Raw genomic sequence first — 17,101 nt, forward strand, 5'->3', positions numbered from 1 at the left:
ACTTACTTTTGAATGCAACACATGGATTTATAACCCAGGTGTCAAACATACGGCCCATGGGCCAAAAGCGGCCCTCCAGAGGGTCCAATCTGGCCCGCGGGATGAATTTGCAAAGTGCAAAAATTACACTGAAGACATTAACCCAAATTTTCCAATAAAAGTAACTACTTTTCCTAGGTTTCACACAATTTTAGTAAGAGCTGTGGACATAACACAACATTGAAACATAAATTGCACTTCTTTTTCTTAAGAAACATCTGGTCGTTCACAAAAGATTTTGTAATAGTACAGTTCATTATATGTAAACACTTTCATAATGTACTTCATTGTGCTAAAACAAAGGGAAACATTTGCTTCATTATACAAGTTGTCATTATGTAAAGGTCTGGCCCTCTTGAGATCAAATGGTTCTGTACGTGGCCCCTGAACTAAGACGAGTTTGACACCCCTGATTTATAATAACAATGATCTGTGGAGGCTTTATAGACTGTGCTTTCGAGGATTTAATACAAATACAGCAACAGCAACAGTGAAATGTTAGCTCTTAATCTGTAAAAACATTAAATAAAAACAACTGGATTCAATGGTTTCATTGCGTTGTGTGGTTGGACATTATGATAGGCCATATAATGTTAATAACAAACAAGACCGTGGTGTTTACAGTCGAGTGGTGCAGTTACTTATTAAAAACATACTTCCATTTCTGTTATCCCCTCATCATATCATGGCCATTTGATCTCAGCTAAGCGGATAAAGGAACGTCTCATTAATTAAGCAACCAGTCCCCAACTGGGAGCCGGAGCTGGTGTCTCTGTCCTCTGCTGTGGCCTCTTAACATAGTTAGGAACCAGCTGATCTGCATCTGCTCTAAATGTCCTAAAGGAAAGTCTGAATTCGAGGTGCAAATGGAGGATTTATTACGTAGCACCTAGATCCGCGTAATAGCCGTTAAAAAGCATACGTCACAATGAAGAGGCAGACCTATTACGTAATCGCAAGGTGCGCGTTCACTGTAATCTGAAAAAAGAACATGGATGACACCTAGCGGTCAGCACTGTAGTGGTTATTACTGGAAGCCTTATTAAAGCTACAGTAGTGGGACTCGGTGACAACGTACACAAGACTGATGTGGAAACCCAAAGTCTGGCTTGCAAAATCAAAGAGTACAGAAGTTCACTGAAGTAGGATGAATGTGTAATCTGACAAAATTTTGAAATAACAAGAAAATCGATTATCTGTACTTTTGGGGGGTAAAGCAAAGGGTATAGTTGTGATTTAAACCATTTCTAACCAGACAATTCTCCTAATGGACAACTATTACTGATTATTCAGAGTAAACATCAAACTACTTCCGTCACTTCCATGTTAACCCACATGTAACAGATCCAGATCACCTTCCTCTATAGGTGCAGGAACTGAAATAATATAATTTCCCAATGTTTCTACATGCCATGTTCAGCAGCATAGTGGGAGGAATTTTGTAAAGGCCAGAGAATCTTTCCACATCTTCCCTTTACATTGTGGTATTGCATATCAGCTGTATTGAGCTCATTGTGGGCAGTGTTGCAAAGACAAGCAGAGTACAGATCAGGTTTTTTCAGTGCATACCACCTTACAACAGCACCATCCTGCACACTGAAAAACTTCAACTTAACCATTTGTCATTAACACCTGTGTTTTCCCCATGTCAAGCAGAAGTATGTTTAATGAACAGGCCTGTTGGAACTACTTTAACAAGAAAGGAATGTGACTTGATGCCTTGCAGGGAAATTACAACAAACACAGACATGTTATATTGAGAATGTTTTTATTCAAAGTTTACTCCCCTTAGTGCTTCCAATACACCATACAACAGCATTATGTGAGCTGGGCAAGTGCAGTGGAGGGTGCTCGACGATGAAGAGTAGCACGTTGCGATGCCGACGACAACACTAGGGTGGGTGTGTCTTATACAGTGACATTAGAACCACAACTTTTCCACCAAGTTTTTTTTCTTAGTTTTAAAACAAACAAAAAAATTCAAAAATAAAAAAATCTGAAAAGGGATTTTACAGTAAAGGGGGCAAAACTCCAACAACTTCCTGTCCACAGTTTGGGGGAGAGGGAGAATCCAAGTAACAGGTTAGAGGTCATCTTCTTCATCTGGGAGTGCTGTTTGTGATGCAACCTGGAGAAAGAAGGCAAAAATTAATTTTCAGGTTCCAAATCTTAAGTGCCATCCCAAGTTTCTCCATATACTGTTCTCAGATCAAGAAGCTGCTGGATTGGCTTTAACATATTTGCGCCTGGACACAAATTGAGCCAGTATTGCCATCCTCACCTGAAGTTCTTCCTCATACTTAGCGGCAAGGGTTGGGTCCATCTGGACCTCTGGGGGAGCGAGGGCAGGCATGGCCACAAACTCCAAGTTAGGATCACCAATCAACTTCCTTGCTAACCACAAGAAAGGCTTCTCAAAGTTGTAGTTACTCTTGGCGGAAATGTCATAGTACTGGGGAAAGAACAGTTCACAGCAGTTAGAAACAATAGTTAAGAGTCAAATAGAATGAATCAAGTGTCTTCTGTTATTGAGAAGCAACAATAGTACAGGAGATGCACAATGATGTTGGGTGTAGTTATTACCTGCAGGTTCTTCTTGCGGTGAAACACGATGCTCTTGGCTTTGACTTTCCTGTCTTTGATGTCCACCTTGTTGCCACACAGGACAATGGGAATGTTCTCACAGACGCGGACCAAGTCACGATGCCAGTTGGGCACGTTCTTATAGGTGACTCGGGAGGTAACGTCAAACATGATGATAGCACACTGAGCTGTAGGGGGAGAAGGGAGATTTCACACATGTCATACATGAGGGATTCATTTAAATGGCAGCTGGGAAGAATGTAAAAGTGGAGCGGCATGCTTAGGATGTGAGGAGCACCTTGAATGTAGTAGCCATCTCTCAGGCCTCCAAACTTCTCCTGACCGGCTGTGTCCCACACATTATACTTGATGGCACCTCTGTTGGTGTGGAACATCAGTGGATGCACCTCTACTCCCAGAGTAGCTAAAATTACAAGCAAAACCAACACGTTAGTGCAAATAAAAACATGACTTTGATACGCTTTGATACATGCATCTCAAATATTAAGCAAGCAGGACATTTAACAAATGCATTGATGTCCCTGCACCTAGATCACGCCAAAGCTAATTTAGCATTTCACAGATCTGAAAGCAGGCAGCTACGTAAGGAGTCACATCTCAGGTTTTGGAGCCTATTTTCATCTTAATTTGGTCGGAATAGGTGACAGCGTTTACTGCCAACATCAGAGCTGGGATCTGAACAATAGTTAGGTCTTTAACTCGTCTGTACAGGGCACTTTTGACTTAATATGGACTTACTCACCAACATATTTCTTCTCAAACTCTCCTGTAATGTGTCTCTTGACGAAGGTGGTTTTACCGGTGCCTCCATCTCCCACCAACACCAGCTGAAATAGAGGTAAACGCCACAGGTTAGTTCAGACTGGTTGATACTGGTTTAGCACATTAGCCGCTAGCACCGCGAGCTTAAGTAACCGTTTTAAATTTATAAATAGATAAATGGGGACGCGAGTGATATTACACTGCATAGCACTTACCTTGAACACCGCCACCGGTACACACTGTGCCATTGAGTCCGCCGTGGTTGCGATTTTTCTGAGTTAGAAACAAAACAAGGCGGGATAACGTTAGTTAGCACGTACTCCATCACCCGCCTGTCTGCCTCGTTAGACGCTAAGCTAGCCGTGTTAGCAATGACAAAAAAAAAGAACGTTTAGAGGGAATACATGCGGAGTAGGGGCTATGAGTGATAGCAATCTGCCTTTTTGTCGCATTGGGCGGTTTAATGTGCGGCTAGGCCCTCGGCTATCTTTCACAGCAGTTTGCCCAGAGATAACAACCTATTCTAGCATGTTCTACGCAAGCTAGCATACACGTCTACGTGCAACGCTACGGCCGTGCCAACATCTGGATTATTTGTCTGGAAGAGGCTGCGCGCTAAACATCACAATGAACACTGAATACTAAAATGTTTTACGAAAACAAGTCAGGCTCGACACACGGCACGCCATCCCGACACTAGTGGATGCTAGCTAGCCTCCACGCTAGCAGCACCGCTTTGAATGCGTCACACCGCCGCACTTTTTCTTGTTCGACTGGAACAATCAGACCGGGAGAGCCCAGCTAATGTGTTCCAGGCTGCAGTCGACCTAAACAAACGCCAAACACATTTGAACTCGCTTAACGCACTCAAATCGGGGGTTCTCTATATTAATGAATAAATGTAAGAGTAGGAATATGAGCGGTTCTCATGAACAAAGCGGCGAGAATGAGGGAGCTCAGCGGTTGCTAACCTGTTAGCTACCACAGCGTGGAAGCCATTCTTTTTTCCACCGCCGAGCTAACGGCTAAACTAGAGGAGGAAAACCAATGGGCCCATCTAGCCGCTCATTTCTCACATGGCTACACCTAAACCCCCGGTAAACGGGGCCTTTCAGTTCCCTACTGTTCAGAGAGACTTTACCCACAAATAAGCACTTGTAATTTTAGGCTGGGCCGCAATGAGAGAAGACTGTAGAGACTCACCGGTGTCACTGCCTAGAGAGAAAAGAGTAAATGGCTGCGTTCGCGGGAGATTCAGCGTGGACTATGAGTCAGTTTCCGCCCTTATCATGTGATCCACGCAGCGGCAAAAACGCATCTGCTGCTAGGACGTAAAGGAGTGGACCAAAACATTATCTGCTTACCATGATTCAGCAGTCAGCCTTACGACCATTACACTCCAAAGCCTTAAAGATCGTAAGGTATCATTTTTGTCATGTTTTACACATGCATACAGGAATTATCACTTCTTATGGCATGTCATGTCTTATTTCAACTGGAGAATAGTTTTCTTGATAAACGTAGATCTGCATTACGCTATTATATGACGTACAAGAAGTTGGATAAATGACTCGTTTTGGGGGGAATTTTTACTTGACATGCAACCGATAAAAGCTGCAAATCATCACACCATTAAAGCTGGAGTCAGACATTGTTTTACCTTGACGAAAATCAACCCTAATTATTTACTCTAGTTAAAAACTTGGCAATTTGTCCATTTATGGGACTCTGTGTTTAGACACCAGCATTCATTCAACAGAATTAATAAACATTTGCTTTTAAAAAATGATTTATTTCAGTGTCTTTAATAGTCTCATAAAAATAATCTTCTGATGTGAAATTACTATTAAATCACATACAACACGTTTTACAGTGCCACTGAAATATTCTACAACACTGTTCATTTGAATTTATAAAGTCATAAAGTGCTATCTCACCCATCCTTACAACATATAATTTGTGCGCTTAACATGTTTTTATCTGTTCTTTCAACAGATTGTGAGGCTGCAAGGGTTCAATACTCATCTGTGATTCGCTGACATATCTGCAAAGCTACAAGTAAACTCTTTAATGCTGTATCACTTTAATGTAGGACGTAGCTTCAATGGGGCTGAACAGTCTATCTGTACAGGTAGTCTGCCTGTATATTGGCTGCTATCTCAGCCTCCCATCGGTCTCCATTGTTAAGCAACTTTTCTTTGTTGTAAAGAAGCTCCTCGTGTGTCTCTGTGGAGAACTCAAAGTTTGGACCCTGAGGGAGAGAGAAATAAGTCAGTTATATTGTCTGTTGTAACGCCGCATGTTTTATGCGGGTCACAAGGTTTTCAATGATAGAAAACTGATATTTTAGTTAAGAAATGTTGCATTTACATTAATTAAAACTACATGCTTTGCATAGCTTCTTAATGTTTCAGCATGTTTCAGGTTTAGTTGAACCATTATCAATGAAGGTAGAAATGTTTTGAAAGGGCACAGCAGGAGGCGTGGTAAACAGATTAAAAGTCCATGGGTGAATAGTTGTAAAAACAAACACAAACAAAAAAACTGAGTAGCAGCCTGAAGAATCACAAAGACAAAATGAAAGAGAAGTTCAAACCCTGCTTACAGCTGACTAATTCGAGCCATTTGCTTCAAGAACTGGAGGCAGTGAACTATCGTAAAGTAAATAGAGGGAATGTAGATGTGAAACTGATGTCATTACTAGTGCAATGTACAGCATTAGCTTATTTGTACCTCAACAATTGCATCAACAGGGCAGGCTTCCTGGCAGAAACCACAGTAAATGCATTTAGTCATGTCGATGTCGTAGCGCGTAGTTCTCCTGCTGCCGTCAGCTCGAGTCTCGGCTTCGATAGTAATGGCCTGAATGAAAGACATAGAGGAAGGTGAGGATAGATCTTAAGACAGACCTGTCAGGTGAATGGTGCATTATCTTTAAACATTAGCAACACACATTGTCAAGTCTGGGTGGCATGCAAATATACTGAATGAAATTGTTTTTAGACACAGAATCTCGAAATGAATGATACTGATTAAAAGTAATCCCCTTGATTCACCCAATACAACCTTGTCCTATTTGTTGTGTTTATCAATAAAGGTACTGTAGTCTTGTAAAAACATGCTTCAATCGTGTTTCTATTAAACAACTGTCTCCTTTCTGATAATTTTTGGTGACATGTGATTACGTGTAATATAATACAGCTAATTTATCCAACTAAGAGGAACTTCACCTGAGCAGGGCAGATGGCCTCACACAGCTTACAGGCGATGCAGCGCTCCTCTCCATTAGGGTAGCGGCGGAGGGCGTGCTCTCCGCGGAAGCGTGGTGACAGAGGGCCCTTCTCAAACGGGTAGTTGATGGTGGCAGGTTCACGGAACAGGTAACTCATGGTCATCGCCAAACCTGCAGGTACAGTAATAAATCAATGTCATTTGAGGACAATGCTCCTGTTAACATGAAACACTATGTCAAGACATGAAAAGTAAAAGCAACAATATGTCGGTCCATCAGTCAAAAGTCGCCTATCCTGTCTGTAGGACTCACACACATGCCCATGTGCATGCTAGACTCTGTTCTTTAAACATATTGTTGTAATTAACAAAAAACAAACAAAAAAAAAGGTGTAAAAATTCCCTAATGTAGCTCATTTCAATACTTTTCAGGAGAGCTTCATCACTTTAGTAAATGGTTTGGCTATTTTTGAGTTATCCATGGTGTATCTACAAACAGGACAAAGCTTGGAAGGGTGGTAAAATTAATTCAAGAAGACACAAAAAAAGTGTAAGAATAAAATGCATGGTTAAGTAATAAGTAAGTATTCTGCATCTCTCTTTACCTATGCCATTTACTAACGTCATGGAAATGATGTGTATCTGAATGAAGTCTGACTGCAACATCCTTGACATTGTGCAGCTGTGATTTGATGATCTTCTACTCATAATGTCAAATAAACTAACATTAATTTACTATTTTCTGCTGCAAATAAGTAGGCATTTCATATTCTAGTGAGTGTTCAGAGCAAACAGTTGGCGTACGTAGAAATGGCTCAAGCTAATAGCTGCTTTATCTTAATGCAAGAGTTATTTATGTTTAACAGTTCTATATTGATGTTCACAGTAAATGACTGAACTAATATTAAATGTGACCTCTGAAGAGCTCAGTCCAAAGGAGGGTGGTGGCAGCCCGGTCAGTGATGGACCTCAGGTCTGTTGGCAGCTCCTGGGCATTGACATACTCTGCAAGCATAACAAAAGGAGGAAGCGGGTGTGTGGCTAGAAAATAATCTTTCGGATGCGGTGACTCTGACAATTCTCATATATTAATATCTTTGGTTGTGTAGCAGCACTTACTATATCCACCTTTCTGCACACTGACACTGAATGGGCGCATGACACCAGGGCCATATCCAATTGTGCCTGGAGAGGAATGCAATAAGCAATGTTAATAATGACCAATATTGTGCACATACGTTGTTAATGACACCTGTTTCAGTACCTTGCTTTGAGTAGCAGTGGAGAAGACGGAGACTCAACGCAGAAGACATCTGAGCAGAGACGATTACTGAAATAGAGGCGCACACATTAGAAACCTTACTGCAACCTTAAAAAGTTCTGACGACAAGAGATGAGGCTGCCAGCAGCAGAGAACAGCCTCGAGTCCTTTAATCTGGCGCCCCAAATACTAATCAGTGGGTTAGCGATTTGGCACATTCACGGAACGCCGACAGAATGGGAAGAACGGCCACACATCCGGTTACATTCACGGATTAACTAGAGCTGCCAAACCCACATTCAAAGATTTCGTTTAAACTGAAACGTGTATGGCTTTTTATCACGTTAAATATTACTGAGCCACATACACAAACTGCAATCAACAACAGGCTTAGGCTTAGAGAATCTTACATGAGGTCTGTGCGACACACGTGAACGCGTCATTTAATTTCTTTTACTGAAAGACGCTACCACAGACTTTCCCCAAAGCTCTGATTTGGTTATTTTACTTTCATTTATTTTTTCAGGTAATACATGCTCGTAACACAACATGTGTGCAGCGAATTTCCCCAACGCATCCTTTACCAACTAAAAATATCATAATGATTAGTTCATTTAGAGTCATTTGGTACTATAATAAGAGCCATAAACTCAGCCTGGCTATTTATTCTTAGCTTAAGGTTAAAATAATCACGAGCAATGACAAAACACAGATGCACATTATTATATTAGTCAGTTTAACTGGACTTACCGCTGACACAATGTTCGGATGACCAGAATGAAAACAATAGCCCATGAACTGCGCAGTAGTGCTTGTGCTGCATTCAAGACCTCATTCTTAGATGGGAAATCGCACATTAACTATTTTTTTCTGATATCTCATCTATCATCTCATCTTCTACTACCGTTTATCCTCACTAGGGTCTGATATTTTCCACATTGTGTAAATGGATGACAGTTTATGATTGCACCATCTCCACCAATACTGGAAAGCAACATAGCACACAAGGCACTCATAAGTCATGCTCGGATGATTCATATTTGAGCAACTAAATAGCACTACCACGGCATTAAAAAAAACTATTTATAAATGTACTTTATAAATAGTTGAATTTACTGCCACAATCCCCCACCCCCGTCCCCCCGTTCATTGTGTGAAATGTCAAAGGGAAAGACAGTGAGTCAAGATGCAATGTGCATGAACAGCAAATGGGCGAGAGAGAGAGGGGGAGAGAGAGAGAAGGAGAGAGAGAGAGAGAGAGAGAGAGAGAGAGAGGAAGTTTGTCTTCCTCTTCCATCAGTAGACGATCTCACACTTCACCTCTTCAAATGTGACGGAAATGTAAAAGGTAATTACACTGAAATGCACGTTAACAGCGGCTTCAACTACGGCGGTTATGTGCTAAAATAAAAGGCGAGAAGTTGATTTATTTTTACACTAATTTTAGAGAGAGCAGATCTCATGACTTTGACTAGAAAGGGACGACGTTCGCGAGCTAACTACTATTCCTGGATGTGCTTCAGTTATTGAACATCTCTGACATATTGATTTTTTACACATCTCCGTCTCAATCGGCTTCTCATAACCCCTAGTGATGAAGTAAGAGAGCCGACTCTCTTTTCTCCGCATAAGATGTTGAGTCCGACAAGTGCAGCCCAGAAGAATGTCACTGAAGAGGACAGCTCTGGATCGGATGTAGGGTCAGAGGTCAGCCTGGAGCCTGAGACGGACCGGTTCGGCTTCATTGTGACCAATGGATCCACAGCTGGGTGAGCATGTTGTCCACACCGTGCTTGAGCACTGCCATTGCACTGCTGCACTATAGGTGCACAGCCTCATTTCGGTTTCAAAGACTGGTTTGTGTGTTTTGTGTTAAGAGTAACAGTAGAGAGGCAAATATAGTCTCGGGAGGTTGAGTATGGGAACCATGTCAACTATTAGATAAGTCAAAACTCAAACCCTTTCAATAAATTTGCACACACAAAAAAAGAAAAGTTAATTTAGAGTTGATGGAAATGTTTAAAGTTTTCCACCTGCTGTTTAACCATATAATAACAAACATTATGTTATGTCTCTGTATATGAGCCCCTCCACGTATTATGAATTATTAATTATGATGCACCTGTGTCTACCGATACCCAAAGGACTAATTCAAACGTTTTCCTGAGAACTGATTAGCTGTTTCATAGGTGGAGTCCAGGTGAACTGAAAGTTTCTAAAGGGGGCCTGAGATAACAAGCTAAGTCACTTTCTCATGGCAAGAACAGGAAGTTCTAAATAGACCACATATCTAAAGGGCTAATGTTTTTAAGAGATTGGTCAGCGTCTGCATCCAGTACACAGAGTCATCCAGGGAAACAATATATTAAATGTAATAAATATCACTCCAAAAATGTAATTATTTAAACGACTTTAACGGAAATCTTCAGTTCCAACAACATTTACTTGAAGATCTTCACCTTTCTGAAAATCTGCTGGCGGTGCAAAGAGAGGAGATATATTAAAAAAGCTTTAAAAAGTCTAGCCGAGAGTTATAATGCAGCTTCGACCACACTGGTTCAGAGCGGAAATGTTAAAGGCAACACACACCTGTTATTCTGGTACATCAATAAAGATCAGCAGTAATGCAGAGTGTTGAAATAACCTTTACCGGTGAATTTAGAGACACGGTGTGCGTGCTACAGTAACGTGGATTTCACACATTCTCCACAAATGTGTTGAATATATTTCAATGCAGTTGAATCATTACGCAGTCAGTCTGCACGAAGAATACTTTGCATTTTACTTTAAGATATGGCCAAGCCTCCATATTAACCGTGGGACTATGTGTTTAGAGTGCATTTTAATGAACAGCGAAAACAAAGCAGTGTAAATCTAGTATAACCGAACAAACTGCTACCTGTCACTGTTACACTTTCCCCATTGATAACATCCTGATTGGTTGCCGTGGAGACGTCACACTGCAAACCTGTGGTTTTCCTGTTTCCTGTCTTGCCTTTTCGGAGCACCATCTCTGTAGTGACAACACACAAAATGTGCGTGAAGCAACTCTGGCACAAAGGTTGCCAGTGCTATTAAAGGTTTTAGAGCTTTTGCATATTAAAAACTCAAAGCACATCAAGAGACACATTAAGAGATCTTATACTTTATGCTTGAAACACTTACGTTTTATTTGCTGCATCACGTCAGGAATGTGGGTCCATCCCCTGAACTGGTCAGGCAGAGGGAGGCCAAGTGGATAAGCATCATTCTGCACGAGGATCGCATCTTGTCGATGAAGAAGAACAAGGTGTGTCCCATTTTAGACTCATAATGACGGCAACTCAACTCAGGATGAGAGGTTTTATATGTGACAGACTATTTGACGCACCACAGCAGGAAGAGCGCCAAGTTGACACATGAAATGAAAGCTGAATGCCATTTAATTCAAACTCCTGGTGTTGTGTCCCACTGTAAACCACGGTCATGGTTTACTGGGACACAGGGCCATTGTTAATGGGCGTTATCTTCCTCGATAAGTCAGGATTTATGCTGCTTTGTGCTATCTCTCTGTGTGTGTGTCCTCAGATAAAAGAGCAGTGTCAGAAAGGCATCCCTGCCTCGCTCAGAGCCAAGGCTTGGCCTCTGCTGTGTGGAGCCTCAATCAAGATGAAACAAAATGAGAAACTATATGAGGTAGGAAAACCTAACCCTCACACAAGAACAATGGATGGTGTAACTAATGCCGAATTCACGTTAACAACAGATTTGTCACTTTTTACAGTTTTAATTAATACATTATGGGAAGTCAGTCATTAATAATACAAATGTCAGAGGGCTGTAGGAGCTTGTGATGAATATTTCATGCCTTTTCCTGGACTAAATCATATATCACTATAACAATTTGAGTATAATAGTATAATATTAGACACCAACAGTGTCTAAAATGTTTTGTCGACGGTTTTCTCAAAGTAGGTTTTGTCTGTGTTCAGAGGCTAGACTTACAGCCGGGCCTGCAGAGCTGGGTGGATATCATCGAGAGAGACCTGGACCGGCAGTTCCCTTTCCATGAAATGTTCCTCTCCAAGGACGGACACGGGTCGGCAAGGCCTCAAATTTTAGTTTTTGTCACTGACAAGCTGACAGTTACACAAATGTCACAGAGTTTTGTTTTTGTTTTTTTTCTGAGCTGCTTCTACGCCATCTTTTCATTTCTTTTGTTCATATGCTGCAAAATCAGACGTATTTACTCAGGGAGTGAACACTATCATGAGATGTAAACCTCTGGTTTGTGTCGCTAACTATTGTGGTGTGTGTGCAGGCAGCGTGGTTTGTTCCGGGTGTTGAAGGCTTTCACACAGTATCAACCAGAAGAGGGTTACTGCCAGGCCCAGGGGCCTGTGGCTGCAGTGCTGCTGATGAACATGCCTGCAGAGGTAGAAACCAGTAGCACAGTTTACTTCTCTTTTGAATCAAGTATCGGCTGCAAAGTTAAAACGCTCGAATCTTCCACTGAAGGGTCCACTGACACTGAATCTGTAACACAATCTGCTATATGTGTCTGATAAAATATTATTTTTACATTCTGTACATACATGCTTAACTCTATATGATGATACATAACCTAAATATCTTGTTACCATGGCACCTAATCTTAACCCTATTTAACCCTGGCAGGAAGCCTTCTGGTGTCTGGTTCAGATCAGCCAGCAGTACCTGCCTGGATATTACAGCCCTCTGCTGGTGAGGACACGCACATTCTCATCTGACGCATTTAAATACACACCGTTAATTTAAATTCAAAGGGAGACGTCTGATACACATTTATGACCTGTGTCGTTTAGGAGGGAGTCCTCTTTGATGCGGCCCTGCTGACCTGGGTTTTGAAAAAGACGTGTCCAGCTGCACATAAACACCTGCAGCACCACGGAGTGGAGCCCCTTATGTTCGCCACGGACTGGCTCATGTGCCTGTTCACCCGTCACCTTCCGTTCAACACACTTCTCCGCGTCTGGGACCTCTTCTTCTGTTACGGTATGTCGGCATCTTCGTCTGACGATTCCACAACTAGTGATCTCCTAAAGCAATAAATAATAGAGATGGACAAAAGAAGTTCCTGGGGTACTGACCAAAATGAGATTAATTATACTGAACAATGGTAAAGTCTTTGAGTTATTAGTCATGTTCACATTATATGGTTCACCATTTACAGCAAAGCTGGTTTGACATTTTAGTTATATTAACCTCCTGAGACCCTCTGTCCTCATATGAGGATGTTAAGTTCTTCTGCTTCATTTAAACTTTTATCTTCGTAACTAGATACTAGTTTGTATAAAAACATGACAAAGACTGTTTCAGCGGATTCATTCTTCAGTCGATCACGTGACAAATGTACAAAACCTCATCAAATTTCACAGCTGTTCAACTTGTTTATTCATCTGCATTAACGAGCTACAACTTCTCTAATTTAGCAAATACGTTTGCGGACATTGGGAATTATTATATCCAACTCTGCCTTCACACAGCCATGTTCAGTTATGAACAGTGGTGACTTTATTATAATATACAGTGAATTAACCAATGTTTCCACATATGAGGATATCGTGTTTTTCAAAAACTACTTCCTGTTCAAAGATGATGCTTAGTTTTTATACTTCTTAGGTCCTATTCAACTCCAAATACCCTGGATAAATTAAAAATGCATACCAGACTAAAGCTCAGGCCTCAGGAGGTTATATACTATAAGGCAGGTTTTCTCATTGTTTTCCCATTGGATCAAATGTGGCCAATGAGAAAACATACAGCATGTAATTATATTTGAAATAGTATCTGAACATTTTCAACTTTGTGGTAACAGTTTGGGGAAGGCTCCTGTTCCTGTGCACATAATGAGTATAATGCAACGAACTGGAAGCTGTTACTACTGTAACACATGTGGAATGAGATCAGCAATTTCTTCCTGACATGTAGAAGAACCTTCCCCCTTCTCCACGTCACACACTTCTTCACTTCTCTCCATCCTCAACTATCCTCCCCTCTGCTCTCCAGGGGTGCGGGTGCTGCTCCAGGTTGCGGTGGTGCTGGTGCGCCGGGTGCTGGGTCGGGCCGACCAGAGGAAGCAGTGCCCGGGCCAGATGGAGACTCTGGAGAGGCTGAGGAGCATCAAGGAGCAGGTCCAAGATGAAGACGACGAAGCATTCATAGCTGAGGTAAGAGGCGCCCGGGGGGAGGCGGCCACCGTGATGATCGCTGCAAGCCCCACTCTCAAGTTAGTGTAAATGGCTTTAGTTTCTAATCCTAATGACAGCGGAAGTCTGGCCTTCAAAACCAGACCACAGCTACCTTGAAAATACCACAGCCTCCAAAGCCAGATAAACAGGCAGCACAGTTTGAAAAAGGCAATTAAAAGCAAATGAATAATTAATGGGTTTTCCAGGCGTGTTTCTGGCCCACTTTTTGCTTTGGTGGAAAGTGCAAAGGTATTTTATCACGTTAGACCAGCCTGCGCTCAATCATCAGTATCTTTTGGGAAACACGTTTTATTTCTCTCCTGCAGTGAAGATCCTAAATATTTTCCCTTGTTTCAGGTGTGTTCTGTGCCGCTGTCATCCAAAGAGCTGGAGAAGCAGAGGGAGAAGGAGTTTGACAAGTGGAAGAAAGACAGACCGTCATCCACCTTTGACCCAAGAGGTCACTGCAGAGGCTACCAGATGGCTTGCACGAGGGCTCAACAGGAAAAAGAAGAACAGGACAGGAAAGACAGAGAGAAAGGGAACCTGTCCGTCCCTCTCGCTCGCTCTTCTTCGACGCTCTCGCTGTCCCCTTCCCTCCTTCACAAGAAGTGGAGGAAGGGGGGGAAAGGCAGCACGGGCGAAAAGGAGGGCGGCAACCGAGTCGTGAGGCACCTCTCGATGGGAGCAAGAGAGGACATGAGAGGCTGGACTGATTTAGATTTTAAGAAGGTGCAGGGCGTCCAGGAGGAGGAGGACATAGTATTAGAGGTGCACAAAACACAGAGCGAGTCAGGACCAAAGGAATCACCTGACCAGAAAGAACTTTTACAAGAGCATAAAGACACAGAACAAAGCCAAAACATACAAACAGAACATAAAGACGAAACTGAGATTGAAAAGGTGGAAACAAGAACCGCTGAAAAAGAGGAAAACGCACTCAAAGAGGCAGAGGACAGTGAAACGCTTCCAGACCAGAAAGATGAAATAAGTCAGAGTTCAGCAAAAGATGAGGCTGTTGAAAATGTCGTCCAGCCCACAGAACACACACCTCACTGCGAAGAAGAGGACGAGCTGCAGGCCGAGAGCCAATCACTAGATGACAAATGTGAGGACCAGGAAATAAAGGTTGAAGACACAAACGAAGACACAAACGAAGACACAGAGGAATGTGTGACAGAAAATACAACTGCAGCGGAGGACGACCAGACTCAGACACAGAGTGAGGGAGAAACAAAGGCAGACGCGGAGAGGCGAGCGAGCGTAGATTCGAGTGAGGAGCAGGTGACACCGACTGACGCGAAACCAGAAGAGAGCACAGAAACTGAAAATGTGCAACAGGAGCAGACGGACACCGTCACTGAAGACTCAGAGACAAGGACTGAGACAAGCCTGGACCCAGAGGGCGGAGACGACGAGGCCTCAACCGTCAAAGACCAAGCTCCTGCAGCGGAGACGGAAACACAACAGGAAGAAGAAGATGAAGAAGAGGAAGACGAAGGAGGCACATTTGAGGGAAAATGCCGCAGCACTGAGTCATTAGTAGAAACAGAAAACACAGAGGAGTCCCACACCCAAGCAGTGACAGAGACCGAAGAACTGGCACAGACTCAGGAGAATGAAGAAGAGAATGCAGACGCACCGGACGAAACGACGGTTGACTCAATGCAAACAGATTCAGAGGAAGCCACATCAATGATGACTTCACCCGAGTGCATCGAACAGCAAGATGGGGCCGAGACACAAACACAAACAGATGCTGAAACACCAGTCCCAGTCAGGGAGCCAAACGATGAAGCCTGCGAACCTACACAGGAACCCGCACAGGAAAACGAAGAAAGAGATCTGACCTTGCAGCCAGAGGCCGAGGCTGATGCGTGCATCTGCGATGAGACAAATGCGGAAGAAGCGGCGACGGAAAATCAAATGATTGAGGAGGCTGCTAAAGAAAGTGAAGAGGCTTTGGTTGAAGAGCCAGACACAGAGCCTGATGAGAAGAGTCCGGAACAGACAGACACCTCTGAACCGCAAACAACCGAACAACCGACGAGTCAAGTCACCGAGAGTCCACCAGAGGAGGAAAGCACCGAAAATGTTGAAGAACACACAGCGAGAGAGGACGATGTCTTCACCTCTACCGTACCTACAGATGATCCGCTCAATGACAGCAAACCACAAGTCCAAGATAAAGACTCTGTCAGAAGCCAGTCCGAGTCCCTGGCGCAGCCCTCCGGGCGTCGCAGCAGCCGCTCGTCGGCAGATTTCTGCGTCCGCAGGTCGTCCACCTCGCGCGGGTCCAGGTTAGCGCGGAAGCTCTCGGAGGACCTCTTCACCTACCCGCAGGCAACCAGCCAATCCCAGCGCGCGCCTAACCACCCAAACGCTGAAGACGCAGAGTCACCATCCAGTCCCGCGGCTGCGAACTCAGAACAAGCTGATCCCGACGCGACGCGTCCTGCAGAAGTGGCCGAGGAGGTTTCCGCGCAGCAGGAGCAGCAGCCCCAGAAACGCTTCGGCCTCTTCCGCAGGAAGAAGGGAGAGCAGCCCAAAAACAGCAAGGCGAAGGGGGCGCCCAAACTGCAGGTGCCGAAAATCCTGATTCAAGACTTCAGCGACGGGCCGGGCGCAGGAATGGTGGTCGAGGAAAAGGCGGAGGAGAAGCTGTCCTCCAGGGAGAGGAGGAGGCGGCGGAGGGAGCAGGAGAGAAGGGAGAAGGAGGAGGAGAGGTTGAAGAAGAAGAAGGAGAAGGAGGAGAAAGAGAAGGAGCGAGAGAGGAGGAAACCGCAAACGAGGGGGAAAAGTTTTCAAGAGCAAAAAGGTAGCGACGAGGTCCCTCCTCCTGCAAAGACTGGTTCACAGACTTTTAGATATTCTGCTCCTTATACTGACTCTTACTTCTGACAAAAAAAAAAATAAAATCTCATATCCGATGTCACTGCCCTTTTCCATCAATGACACATCGGTTGATGTGTGAAGGTCCTTCCTGTTAACTCTT

General features: G+C 43.4%; 3 protein-coding genes across 4 annotated transcripts; 1 reads left to right on the top strand and 2 right to left on the bottom strand.

The window, feature by feature from the left end:
* Positions 1-1,790: 1,790 nt before the first annotated feature.
* ran (RAN, member RAS oncogene family) lies at positions 1,791-4,714 on the bottom strand. The gene is made up of 7 exons (XM_047585752.1): positions 4,609-4,714; positions 3,621-3,678; positions 3,386-3,470; positions 2,921-3,046; positions 2,623-2,810; positions 2,321-2,491; positions 1,791-2,167 (listed from the first exon to the last, which is right to left on the bottom strand). Exons 2-7 carry the CDS (start codon positions 3,651-3,653, stop codon positions 2,123-2,125), a joined length of 648 nt encoding a protein of 215 aa, XP_047441708.1. The 5' UTR covers positions 3,654-3,678; positions 4,609-4,714; the 3' UTR covers positions 1,791-2,122.
* Positions 4,715-5,176: 462 nt separating this feature from the next.
* Positions 5,177-8,738, bottom strand: ndufs8b (NADH:ubiquinone oxidoreductase core subunit S8b). Its single transcript, XM_047585751.1, has 7 exons — positions 8,648-8,738; positions 7,901-7,966; positions 7,756-7,821; positions 7,552-7,641; positions 6,636-6,808; positions 6,139-6,267; positions 5,177-5,656 (listed from the first exon to the last, which is right to left on the bottom strand). The coding sequence occupies exons 1-7, from the start codon at positions 8,718-8,720 to the stop codon at positions 5,525-5,527; spliced, it is 729 nt and encodes a 242-aa protein (XP_047441707.1). The 5' UTR covers positions 8,721-8,738; the 3' UTR covers positions 5,177-5,524.
* Positions 8,739-9,189: 451 nt separating this feature from the next.
* tbc1d10c (TBC1 domain family, member 10C) lies at positions 9,190-17,029 on the top strand. Of its 2 annotated transcripts, XM_047584983.1 has the most exons (10): positions 9,190-9,245; positions 9,490-9,666; positions 11,087-11,186; positions 11,465-11,572; positions 11,869-11,975; positions 12,198-12,312; positions 12,554-12,619; positions 12,721-12,910; positions 13,925-14,085; positions 14,464-17,029. In XM_047584983.1, exons 2-10 carry the CDS (start codon positions 9,530-9,532, stop codon positions 17,005-17,007), a joined length of 3,528 nt encoding a protein of 1,175 aa, XP_047440939.1. In that variant the 5' UTR covers positions 9,190-9,245; positions 9,490-9,529; the 3' UTR covers positions 17,008-17,029. The 2 variants fall into 2 exon arrangements, with proteins under 2 accessions (XP_047440939.1, XP_047440938.1); XM_047584982.1 differs by lacking the exon at positions 9,190-9,245 and having other exon boundaries at positions 9,259-9,666.
* Positions 17,030-17,101: the final 72 nt, after the last annotated feature.

The sequence above is a fragment of the Mugil cephalus genome, chromosome 5 (assembly GCF_022458985.1).
Source record: "Mugil cephalus isolate CIBA_MC_2020 chromosome 5, CIBA_Mcephalus_1.1, whole genome shotgun sequence".
Lineage (NCBI taxonomy): Eukaryota > Metazoa > Chordata > Actinopteri > Mugiliformes > Mugilidae > Mugil > Mugil cephalus.